The 12,893-nt window shown below is 40.4% G+C and overlaps 1 protein-coding gene across 2 annotated transcripts in view; it reads right to left on the reverse strand.

Moving 5' to 3' along the window:
* Window positions 1–1,299, reverse strand: part of CCNB2 (cyclin B2) — a 46,610-nt gene extending 45,311 nt beyond the window's left edge. For both annotated transcript variants that reach the window (XM_027851472.1, XM_027851471.1), the window contains exon 1: window positions 1,154–1,299. In XM_027851472.1, the coding sequence (XP_027707273.1) occupies window positions 1,154–1,177 (24 nt within the window). In that variant the 5' untranslated portion in view covers window positions 1,178–1,299. The remainder of the gene's footprint in view (window positions 1–1,153) is intronic.
* Between the last annotated feature and the right edge of the window lie 11,594 nt (window positions 1,300–12,893).

A 12,893-nucleotide genomic window follows, 5' to 3' on the forward strand; every position in this document is an offset into this window, starting at 1 on the left:
TTTTTTTCTTCTGTTTTGTTTTGTTTCTTTCTTGTGGCTCCTCCTACTGGTTTTAATTCTTCTTTACAACATGAATAATGTGAAAATGTGTTTAATAGGAATGTATATGTAGAGCCCATATCAGGTTGCATGCTGTCTTGGAAAGGGAGGAGAGGGAGAGGGAGAAAATTTAAAACTCAAAAACTTATGAAACTGAATTTTGAAAACTAAAAATAATTTTTTTTTAAAAAAATTGTATATACAATGGAAATGTAAAGTGATATCAGAGGCTCAGCCCCAGGGGATAAGAGAGGGAGGGCAAGAAAAACCTCCAGCAGAGAAAGTGAGAGATTTTGAATCTTGAAAGAAGCCAGGTAAGTCAACAAGCAGGGACAAAGGGAGTGAGCCTTATAATCATGGGAAAGAGTCAGTGAAAAGGCATGGAATAGAGAGATGGCAGTATTGCTCGTATTGCTCGTGAGAAACAGCAAGGACATGAATCTGGACGGTAGAGTACAGGGAGGAGAGTAAAGTGTAAGAAAGAGCCAGGGTGTAAAGAGCTTTGAATGCCAAACTGGGTTTCACGATCCTGAAAGTAATAGGGAGCCACTGAAGTTTACTGAGCAGTGGAGGGACATGGTGAGTTGTGTGCTTTAGGAAAATTACTTTGGCTTCTGAAGGATGGACTGGAGTAGGGACAGACTAGTAGCAGGGAGACCACCCAACAGGCTATTGCAACCATCTTGGTCTGAGGCGACGAGGACCTGGAGAGGGTGGTGACACTGTCAGAGGGCAAAGGGGGTTGGATACGTGAGTTAAGAGATAGTAGAAGAAGATACCAAGGCGGTGCGCCTGGATTGCAAACTGAGGCAAAGAGAACGTGAAGGACCTAAGATGAGAGGAAAACCATGAAAGCAGTGTCTCCAAAACCTAGAGAAGATCCCAGAGCTCTGAAGGGAAAGAACTGGGGTTGGAGCCCGGAGCCCCGACTCCAGATTCTGGGCCCTCCACAAAATGACGGCGCCACCTCCGGGTGATGGGGACTTTGGGGTCAAGATACTGGGGGAGGGACCTACGTCAGCACCCCCCGCCGCCCCCAGGAAGGGACGGTAGGAGTGGGGGCGTCCCCGGCGGTGGTAGGGGCCAGGGAATCGCCACCACGCCGCTGACTCACCGCGGGGCGTCGGAACAGCGCCATGGCGACCGGGACGGGCCAGAGCAGGGGCCGCAGGGACTAGGCAGGACACAGAGAAGCAACACGACCCCACCAGCAGAACCTAGCCCCAGGGTCACGCCACCGCCGCCGCCTCCGCCACCTCTCAGCCCTACGGCCGGAATTCAAATACCGCACCGCTCGCACTCTCATTGGCCCCTCCGCCTGACGATGCGCTCTTCTGAGAGGACAGCTGATCAGACACACCTCCCCCACTACACGTTGATTGGCTGTTTCCAGGGACCCGTTGGGATGTTACAGCGATTGGGAATTGTTTTTTTCTGCATATATATGGGGGTTTTTAAGTTTAAAAAAATACATTTTTAAATTTAAAAGTGGCCGAAAGGAAATAGAAACAAAATGGATCTGAGGCGATCGACGGAAATGCAAAACTGGAAAACTTTCCATCCCTTTGTCTAAAATCCAAGGCCTGATGACATCTCGCGATGTTTCTACCAAATTGGGCGGAAGCTAGGGCCGTGGAGCATTCTGGGAGTTTCGTCTTCTTCCCCTGTGACTTGAGCTGGAAATTGCGGCTCAGAGTTTTGGGTCATCTTTCCTAAGATGTTTGGGTATTTGTTTGTCGTAATATTGGGGCTTACGTGGTGTGGCACTTTCTTCATTAGTTCCGCCTGGGAAGAAGGGCGGAAGGAAGGCTCGTGGGGGAACCCACCAGTGCCTCCCTGACACCCCAGCAAGTGCCCGCCCACCTCCCTTCCATTACTTCCTACCCCCATGAAAGAATCTGAAAGTGGAAATACTCATTAGGGGCTCCTTTCCTCCCCAAAAATATCCAGCCCGAGAAGGGAAGGAAGGGGATGGAAAGGGCTGAGAGAAGTGCTGCTGGAAGATTCCAATTAGATTCCTCTCCCCAGCAGCGAAGGCGTTTATGTGGGGCTTGGCGGGGTGGGGCGGAGCGGGGGAAAGGCATAGAGAGAGAAGAATTCAGTACAACCTAATTTTTAACATTTAGCATTTATCGAGCGTCTGCTATGTACCAGGTGCTAGCAGGAGATGTCCTGAAGATATCAAATTAAAAATAAATAAATAAATAAACGAAACACTGCTGCCCTCAAGGACCTTAGGTTGTGCTAGGGAAAACACATCCAGCAGTTAGATAACAATAAAATATACCCGAAGTTTCACCTCTGAGGAATTATGATTTTTATATTAATTTATATGATATGTGTAATGAATATACTAATAATGTAGTTCCCTCAAAAGCTAGCTGCCTCTCAGGCTCGGGAGTCAGAGCTCACAATGCAGCTTCAACTAATCAATCAAAACGTTGACAAGGCTCACAATCACTGGACCTTGAGTGAAGTGAATCAAAGATTGTAGAACCCGTTCCCATCACCGAGCTAACTCTGGTTCTGCACCCTAGGGAAGTTTGTCACGAACTCCAAAGACGTGACTCCGGAATTGTTGTAGCGTGGGATTTGTGGGTTTCTCGTGGGAAACCACTAAATGATTGTTTGCAATCCACCTTCCCCTCTTCTTCCCCACTTGTAATTTAAATATGTAACTTGTGCTTTTACATTAACTAAGAGAACATTCCTTACTCTGTAATTAATTAATTAAACTGCCTGATTAACTGGCACTCCTGTCTCTAGCTTTGTGTGGCTCCGAGCATTCTCAGGTTAGAGACTGGCTCAGTAAAAATCCTGTTAACACCTCTTAGCAGGACTGTATTTCCTCTCCAAAAATCCCTGGCCCTAGATTTCCTTTATGTAAAGGAATTTTTTTTTTTTTACCACAGCCACTTTGTTGCGGGGTGAGGAGGAAGGGGATTAATAGCTGTGTAACCATGGATAGGCAAGTCACTTCATTTCTCAACCTCTTTTTTGGTCACAATTTGGGGATAATATTTATGTTACCTAACTCAGGAGATTGGTGTAAGGAGAGTGCATTGTAAACCTGAAAGTACTATTTACATGGCTTTTACCTTCAATAAACATTTTCTCAGGGCCTAAGTACCTTGTGTAAGATGATAAAAACTATTTCATGTCTCCAGGCAAAGTAGAGGAGAGCAATAGAATTATAGATCTCTCAAAGAGCAGAGGCTGATTCCTGTGCTTCGTATTCACTAAACATTCATTATGCTCTTACTAAATAGTCCATTAGCAGATGAAAGCCATACAAAAATAAATGAGGCAGCCCCTGTTCCCTTTCCTCCCCCAGCTCCAAGAACCTTAAAATTTACAATCTAGCAGTGCTAGTAGGAGGTATACTGTACAACAGTAATTAAAATAAGTAGTAGAATAAAAGTAAAAGATATACAACTAAAGTTTTAAGAGTCTTAAGGAAGTAAAGATACTTCTGATTGAAAGGCTTGGACAAAAAGCTGCCATGGACTAAAGGGAAATGAATGGAAGAAATACAAGACTTTACCTATGGATGTGAGAGGTAAGGGAGACAAAAGAACCAAAGGAGTATAAAATATTTGGGAGTCTACTTATTTACTTAGTTTACTTATTCAGTGCCATACCAATCAAACTACCAAAAAATTATTTTATAGAGCTAGAAAAAATAATTAAATTCATTTGGAAAAAAAAAAGTCATGAATATTAAAGGAATCAATGGAAAAAAAAGTGAGAGAAGGCTGCCTAGGAGTACCAGAATCCAAACTATATTACAAAGTGATAATCATGAAAATAAAATGGCACTGGCTAAGAAATAGAATAGTGGATCAGTGGAATAGATGAAGTGTACAACAGACAGAAGTAAATGACCACAGTAATCTAGTGTTTCATAAACCCAAATTCTAAGCTTTGAGGGCAATAACTCAGCATTTGACAAAAACTGCAAGGAAAACTGGAAAGCAGTCTGGCAGAAACTAGACATAGACTGAGATCTCACACCAAATACCAAGGTAAGGTTAAAATAGTTACAGTATTTAGACTTAAAGGGATGTGTCATAAGGAAATTAGGTAAGCATGGGAAAAAATGGCCTGTCAGATCTATGGATAAGGGATTTTATGATCAACAGATAGAGACAATCTTGGGAGGTGACATTGAAAATTACAAAAAGAACGACTGAATGATCCTCACCATTAGAGGGAGTATCACCAATCAATAAACTTACAATCAAGTACTTATAATGTGATGGGCACTGTTCTAAGTGGTGGAGACAACAAATAAGGTAAAAAACACCAAATAGGCAGTATCTATATTAATAAGATCTGTTGGATCTCCTGAAGCACAGAAGAAGGATATGAGAGGAGGAGACTAAAAACTCCCGGTCTGGACTGCTAGGTCTGCATCCCAAAGAGATGAAAAAGAAGGATAAAGGACTTACTTGTACAAAAAAAATTTTAGCAGCTCTTTTTGTGGCAGCTAAGAATTGAAAGTTGAGGGGATGCCCATCTACCGAGGAATGGCAGAACAAGTTGTGGTGTATGATAGTAATGAAATATTATTGTGCTATAAGAAATGACAAACAGTATGATTTCAGAAAAACCTGGAACTGATACAGAAAAGCATGAACTGATACAAAGTGAAGAGCAGAACCAAGAGAATTTTGTACACGGTAACAACAATATTATATGATGAACTATGAATGACTTGGCTCTTCTCAGTAATACAATGATCCAGAACAATCCCCATAGGACTCAGGATGAAAAATGCTATCCCCCTCCAGAGAAAAAACTAATCTTGTTTGAATAGAAACTGAAGCTTTTCTTTCTTTCTTTTCATCCTTCCTTCCTTTTCTTTCTTCCTTCCTTTTCTTTTCTTTCTTTTTTTCTGTCTTCTTGTACAAATGACTAATATAGAAATGTTTTATATGATTGCACATATATAACATATCAGATTGCTTACCATCTCAGGGATGGGGGAAAGGAAGGAGAGAGGGATAGAATTTGGAACTCAAAATTTAAAAAAAAGAATGCTAAAAATTGTATTTGCATGTAATTGGGGGTGAATAAAATATTATTTTTTAAAAACTGGTCTAGGAAGCATGGATGACTAGAAGGGTAATGCCATCAATTGAAAAAGTAAAGTTAGAAGGAAGAACAGGAAGCATATTTACTTATTTATTCATTCATTCATTTATTTTCATGAGGGAAGAGTATAGATCATAAGTGTAATTTTGGAAATGTTGAGTTTGAGGGGCTTGTGAGATATCAAAATGAACATAAGTAGCTGGCAGTTAGAAATATGAGTCTGGAGCTTCAAAAAGAAGTTTAGATTTGGGAATTGAATTTTTTGTTTCTTTTTGGCGAGGCAGTCGGGGTTAAGTGACTTGCCCAGGGTCACACAGCTATCATGTATCTGAGGCTGGATCTGAACTCAGGTCCTCCTGACTCCAAGGCCAGTGCTCTATCCACTGTGCCACCTAACTGCCCCTGGAAATCAAATTTTGAAAAATAAAAATATGTAATCAGAGAAGAAGAGGGCTGAAAATGCTTGTATTAGGTGGTTACATGACAGAAGAATCATCAGTGGAGATGAAGAATCAGAGAGGTAACAATAGAATGAAGAGATTACAGATATGTAAACCAAAAGAGGAGACAGTGGTATCAAATAAGGAGTGGTGAGGTGGCTTGAATGCTTTAGAAAGGACAAGGAGGATGAGGACTGACTGTAAAAAGGGCATTGGGTTTGACAATTAGGAGGACCTTTTGGAGAGTGACTTCAGTTCATAAAGAGGCTAGAAACTGGACAGTTGAGTAAGCATCTACCTAACAAATTGTCTTGCATTAAAAAAAAAGTTTGTTGATGAATTTTGAGCTGATATTCTTTTCAAAATCAGGCAAACCCTGAATTATAATTTCCTGTTCCTCATAGGACAATGTCTACTCCCTTCCAAGTTGGAGAGGACTCTTCCAGTCGAGTACAATAAGGAAACAAAGTAGGAGTGTGAGAGGCCAAGATGTCAATGCATCAAGCTAGATCTGGATAGGAATTGTGGGAGCAGGTATAGGGAGATAGGTTTTTCTTTATTCTGCTGGTGCTTTCCCCCTTCATAGGCCCCTCCACTGGGGCTTAAAAAATGATAGATATTTAGAGTTTATGGATGCAGTGTGTTCTGGAGACTGCTAGGTTTCCATTCATGAAAGATGATGGAAAGTGAGTTGAGAGATGCAGGAAAAAACTATTCTGGAAAATTATTTGGAATTATACTAGAAAAAGTAACTTTTTTTCTTTTTATATGCCACTACAAGGCATATACTCCAAGGATGCCAAAGGAAAAATTCTCATACCTTTAAAATATTTATAGAAAAAAATGTTTTGAGGCAGCAAAAAACTAGAAGCAAAATGAGTGCCTATCAATTTGGGAATGGCTGAGGAAATTGTGTTATGTGAACTCAATGGAATATTGTATGACACAACACAATCATTTTAAATGTATGAACTATTGTAAAACAAAGCAGAATCAAGAGAGCAAACTACAAAAAGGTCACAATAATGGTGAAGAAAAATGACACTGATTGGCATAAGAACTCTAATCAGGGCAGTGACTAATTATCACTTGGATTGTTGATGAAGTATGCCTTCTCATCAGAGAGGTAGTGGACTAAAGAATGGAATGAAGCCTATTTTGTCAGACATGAGCAATATGTTGATTTGTTTTGCTTAATTGTAATTCTATTTGAAATTGAATTAAATTAAAATTTCTATTGGGGTCAAGAGAAGTCACTGGAAAGAGATGATACATCCAAAAAATAGAGCATCAGTAAAATGCTTTTAAACAAAAGAGATCCAGAATAAAGGGGAGCTTGTTTAGCACAAAGGAAGGGGGTCCATTCTGGAGAGTACAAAGGAATGGTGGAGCAGAGAATATGAACCATGAAGGAGGCCTGAGGTGAATAGAAATGAGAGTATGAGGAGAGTTAGGAGAGGGGAGAGAGTAGGGGGACAGCTTTAGCAGGGATTGACTCTGAATCATAAGATTAAGGGGAGCAGGGTAAGCAGTTTGCCTGTCATTTCAGAGAAATGACCAGTTTCTATGAGCATCCCTATCCTCTAAAATCTTATGAAAACTGGGGGCCCTTACTGCCTTTGAAGACTAATATGGTGATTGGATCCTAGGGGACTGGGCTGAACTCTCATTCCTCAGTTTTCCTTGGAGACTCCTTACAAGATGGTGGGAGATGCAGCACATGCAAAAGATGTAGGTACACCTCTTTATCTGAGTTATTCCACTATGTGTGCGCGCACGCACGCACGCGCACACACACACACACACACACACACACACACACACACACACATCCTGCCACTGCCTTTAGCCTGTGCCAAAATTCTGATCTGTGATAGCTCGGCGTCCCTTTTAGAGCAAGCCATTTACTGAGTGCTGAGGTCTGACCTTTGAGTTCCCTTCACAGCTGACCCATTGCTATTTCAGGCACCTAGAAACTGAGGCCTGAGAAATTGGGGAGGGATGGCTAACATGTCAGATAAATATCCAAAAAGATCATGGCAGGACACAACTTTGGACTGAACCAAAGATAATGAAATTTAATGTAGATCCAGTCTCACACTTGAGCTAAAATAAACAAAAAACAAAAAACAAAACCTTTTTCAAGTATAAAGATGGGGTTGGGGTGAATAGGTAATTCTTCTGAAAAAGATCTGGAGATTTCAGTGGTAGAGATCAGTTGAATTCAGTCATGTGATATGGAAACCTAAAAACCTACTGCCAGCTTAAGAGATTCTAAAAGATACTTTGTATTTAGCACTATATAAATGTCAGTTATTACTATGTTTGCCATAAAAGTATATACTGGGCCCTATACCAAGATAAGGTCAAAATGGGTACATGATTTAGACATAAGGGATGGTAACATAAGTAAATTAAGAGAGCAAGGAATAGTTTGCCTGTCAGATCTATGGAGAAGGGAAGAATTTATGACCAAACAAGAGATAGAGAACATTATGAAATGCAAAATGGATAATTTTGATTACATTAAATTAAAAAGATTTTGCACAAACAAAACCAAGATTAGAAGGAAAGCAGAAAGCTGGGAAACAATTTTTATAGCCAATGTCTCTAATAAAGGCTTTGTTTCTCAAATATATAGAGAACTGAGTCAAATTTATAAGAATTCAAGTCATTCCCCAATTGATAAATGGCCAAAAGGATATGAACAGGCAGTTTTCAGATGAGGAAATTAAAGCTATCTATAGTCATATGAAAAAATGCTCTAAATCACTATTGATTAGAGAAATGCAAATTAAAACAACTCTGAGGTATGACTTGACAAACAAGGGAAATGATAAATGTTGGAGATGTGGGAATATTGGGACACTAATGCATTATTGGTGGAGTTGTGAATGGATGCAATTATTTTGGAGAGCAATCTGGAACTATGCCCAAAGGGCTATAAAACTGTATATACCTTTTGATTCAACATTATCACAACTACTGTGTATCCCAAAGAGATCATAAAAAAGGTTAAAGGACCCACATGCACTACAAAAATATTTATAGCAGTTCTTTTTGTGGTGGCAAAGAATGAACTGATGCTGAGTGAAGTTAGCAGAACCAGAACACTGTACACAGTAACAGCAACATTGTGCAATGACTTTGTTAGACTTAGCTGTTCTCAGCAATTCAGTGATTCAAGACACTTCCAAATGACTTGTGATGGAAAATGCTAACCACATCCAGAGAAATAACTATGGAGTCTGAATGCAGATCAAAGCATACTATTTTCATTTTGTTTTTTTCTTTCTCATGTTTTTTTTTCTATTATTCTGATTCTGCTTTCACAACATGACTAATATGTAAATGTTTAACATGATTTTATATGTATAACCTATATCAGACTGCTTGCTGTCTTGGGGAGAGGGAAGGGAGAGAGAAAAATTTGGAACTCAAAATTTTACAAAAATCAATGTTGAAAACTATCTTTACATATAATTTGGAAAAAATGCTATTAAGAAAAAAAGTATATATTGGGGAAAAAAGAAAACAAATGTTGATTTGGGGCAAGCCCTTATGAGTCAGGACACAGATGTTTGGACAATATCTCAAGGAAGATGAGTCACATCAGTTCTTTTTTGAAAGCGCAGGTTGAAAAGTAGGTGAGTTTAAGAGAAAAAAGAAATGAAACTATTAGGATTTTGTATGTACAGTTGAATTTAGAAAGGGACACAAAGCAAATTTTTTGCTACTTTTCACTAGGCTTTTTTATAACATAGAGTTTATAAGAAGTTTATCAGACTAAGATGTAAATGGGTTAACTGTGGGAGGTTTGTAGCACATTGACTTCATAGTTGTCTTGAATATTCATTGTGACCTTAAGGATGGAAACTCTTTTATTCTAGATCTTTGAATTAATTTCATGTCAAGAACACCCCCAAGGGAGTCTTTGCCAGAGACAGGTTCTGGAAAAGGTGGAAAGGAAATGTCTGGGTGGCAGTGGAAGTCCTTCGTCCTTTGAAAGAGCCTCTTCTGGCTGATTTGAGTATTTCTTCATTCACTGGTGCCAGATTTATCAGAACATGTGATTTCCTTTGGTCCAACAGAGGGTCATCCTTGTCTGTAGGGTAAGGGAAAGGGGGAGAAGGGGAGAGGGACTGGGAGAGAATGGTGGCACAGAGAAAAGAGAACTTATTTCTAAGGTTCCTTTCAGCAATGCTTTCAGGTTTGCTTCTATTCGAGAAAGCCAATACCGTGTTATTTATAAGAATGAGGGGTTGGTCCAGAGGGGGAAGCAACAGTTCTTAGGAGCATAAGGTTTCAGGCTAGAAAGACCTTTAAAGATCACATCTAGTCAAACTCTCTCCTTTTACAGATGAGGAAATTGGAACAAGGTGATTTACCAAAGGTCATATAGGCACTAAGAAGCAAAGGTGGGAATTCAAACAAATCTTTGTACTTGAAATCCAAGACTAAGATACCTCTAGTTATTGTCTGTTAAAATGGGAAGCAGGATTTGTGAGGGCATTTAATTTCTTTGATATCAGGGTCCTCAAAAGAAAACAAAAGTTGCCTGTTTAGCAAATTCTCCTTCCAGATTAAATCAGGTAGCTGGAATATAAAATGGGGCAGGCAACCTGGGTCAAATAGGGGAGAGATGAGCAATTAAAGACCAATGAGTATGAAGAATAAAGGGCAGTGGCCATTTGTGAATAGGGAAGAATGGCACTGAGACTGTGGTCAGACGTGAAAGACACTAATTACAATCCTGAAAGAACAGTAGGATATGATGAAGGAAGTCAAGATGGTAGCAGAAGAAAAAAAATCTTTTAAAAGGGTCTGAGGTGGTTCATGAATATGGATGAAGTCACCATAGACAAGATTTGTACTGTCACACTGAATCAGATTTTGAGATTATTTTAAATGGTAGAAATTGGTCAGCAGGATTTAACAGCAATGCTTTAAACAGGTTGGTATAGATGGATGGAAAAATGACAAAGAATCAATGTTTCAAGTGACATTTGGGGGTAAGTCTGACTGATGCAGATGGGATCTGAACCCCTAAAAGGAAAAAAACCAAGTCTTTGGGATCTGGACCCCCGAAAGGAAAAGTCCTGGACTTTCCCACATGATCAAGTCTTGTTCGCCTGAGGCATCGACCATCCCAGTAATCCTCTCAACTGGCTTTTCATGTCCTATGCCCGATCTCCCAATTCTGTTACTTCTAACCTAGCCCAGCCTTTCATTGTCTGCTACCTCCATATCACCCCAGGCTAATTCCCACCCTTAATTCCACAGAGACCCCTTCTCTGTTCCCAGTCTTCTGTATAAAAGATCCATCTCACCTCCATTAAAGTGCTCAGATTCTTAAAATCTGGCCAACAGTGCAGACTCGCTAGGAATCTCGCTCACCCCAGTCAGTGTTCTAATAAACCTTGTCTTTGGCTTAAAGAAGGCTTGGGTCGAATTCATTCGAGGCAGTGTTGAGGTTTAGGAGTGCTGGGACTCCAAAATCAGAACACGCAGGTCCTGCCCAAACGAATTCCACCCAAGCCTTCTTTCGGCCAAAGACAAGGTTTATTAGAGATCTGCCATATTAGCCAGACTCTTAAGGAATCTGAGCATCTATGAGCTATTGGCTAGATTATAAGAATCTGAGCACCTTAATGGAGACAAGATGGAGCTTATATACAGAAAGACTATGGGAGGCATCTAGGAGTCGGCAAGTAGTCTGTGGGGACTGTGAGGTAACAGAAGGCCAGGGACCTGGACCACTATGGCCAAGGGAGAATGGAGCTTAGCTAGGATTAAGGGTTGGAAGTGGCCATAGGGAGGTAAAACAATGCAGGGCTAGGCTAGGTTAAGCTCAATTGAGAATTGGGAGATTGGGTGTAGCCACAATGAAAGGCCAGTTGATGGGATTATAGCCTCAGGGGAAGCCAGAGATACGGCCATGTGGGAAAGTGCAGGGTTTTTCCTTTTTGGGGTCTAGATCCCATCCTCATCAGCAGGGCTTGCGTCGCTATTTCGGGGTCCCAGCACCCCTAAACCTCAACATGACTAGCTCTCAAAAATAAAATCTTTATGGCCAGAGATGGTCTTCTTTCAACTTTATATCTTTGGTAGACATATGCTTAAATGTTTGTTCAACATTAGATTATCTCCTAAGGTATTTCAGTTGAAAATTCCACTTTTCTGGGTTTATGTTGTTTTCTTTCAATAGAATGTAAACTCTCTGAGGGCAAGGATTATTTTTCTTTTTTATGCCTACTAGTGGAACTGGCTTCAAAGCAAGGGCTTGGGTTCAAATTTTGTCTTGGTCAGATACTGGCTGTGACCCTAGGCAAGTCACAACCTCTCAGGACACTAGGTGACTCTCTTAAGCAGCAGAGAAGGTATTGATCTGCATTGGTAGAGTTTTAGCTTTTTTTTTTTCTTTTATTGTTTTGCATGATTTCACATGTATAATTGGTATACTGCTTGCCTTCTCAGAGGATGGAGGAAGGGTGAAAGGGATGGAATTTGAAACTCAAAATGTAAAAAAATATTTAAAATAAATAATAAATTGAAAAAGAATACAGCTGAGGGAGTTTCCTCATCAGGGAGCTCCCTCTACCAATCTGGACCTAGAAATCTCCCTCTCCACCTACTTTCCTCCCCCATAGTAACCAAGCAAATGCTTGTTGAAAAAAATGCTACAAGGCTATATTCACCAAGCTATACCAGGTGAGCCCTAACGCAACTTTAATTGTCCAGGAAAATAAGCCTTGAGAAAGAATTCACTAACACAAGGCTTCTTAAACTTTTTCCACTCCGGCCCCTATCAGCGCTTCTTAAACTATGTGGTCACAACCCCATATGGGGTCTTGATCCACAGTTTAAGAAGTGCTACATGATATGGCTAATGAAGCTTAATTAGTAACTGAGCCCTATATCTTCCAGCTCCCCTAATAACTCCATACCTTTCCCAACCTTACTTTTAGGAGTTAAATTTCACATTTTACTCAAAGGAGGAAGTAGAGGGTAATTGGGCTGTGGTTCAGTGTCTAGTTCTATAAGTGTCTCCCATTTTGATAAAGATATGGGATGTTTGAAGTGTACAGGGAGATAGTCCCATAAGGAAAGGGTAGTAGCATATTCAGGAGAACTGGGTGGTGGTGGTGGTAATAAGCTTCAGGGGCACCCCAAAATATTGAGGTGCAAGGTCATCTAGAGAGAATTCTCTCAGGCTGTCTCCAAATCAAGTGAAGGCATTTATTGAAGATAACACAACACACCAAGAGAGGGGGGCACCCCAAGGAAGATGCCTGTCAAGGGAGGTGGGTCCTTAAG

Source organism: Vombatus ursinus, unplaced genomic scaffold (assembly GCF_900497805.2).
Source record: "Vombatus ursinus unplaced genomic scaffold, bare-nosed wombat genome assembly UNPS02009205.1, whole genome shotgun sequence".
Lineage (NCBI taxonomy): Eukaryota > Metazoa > Chordata > Mammalia > Diprotodontia > Vombatidae > Vombatus > Vombatus ursinus.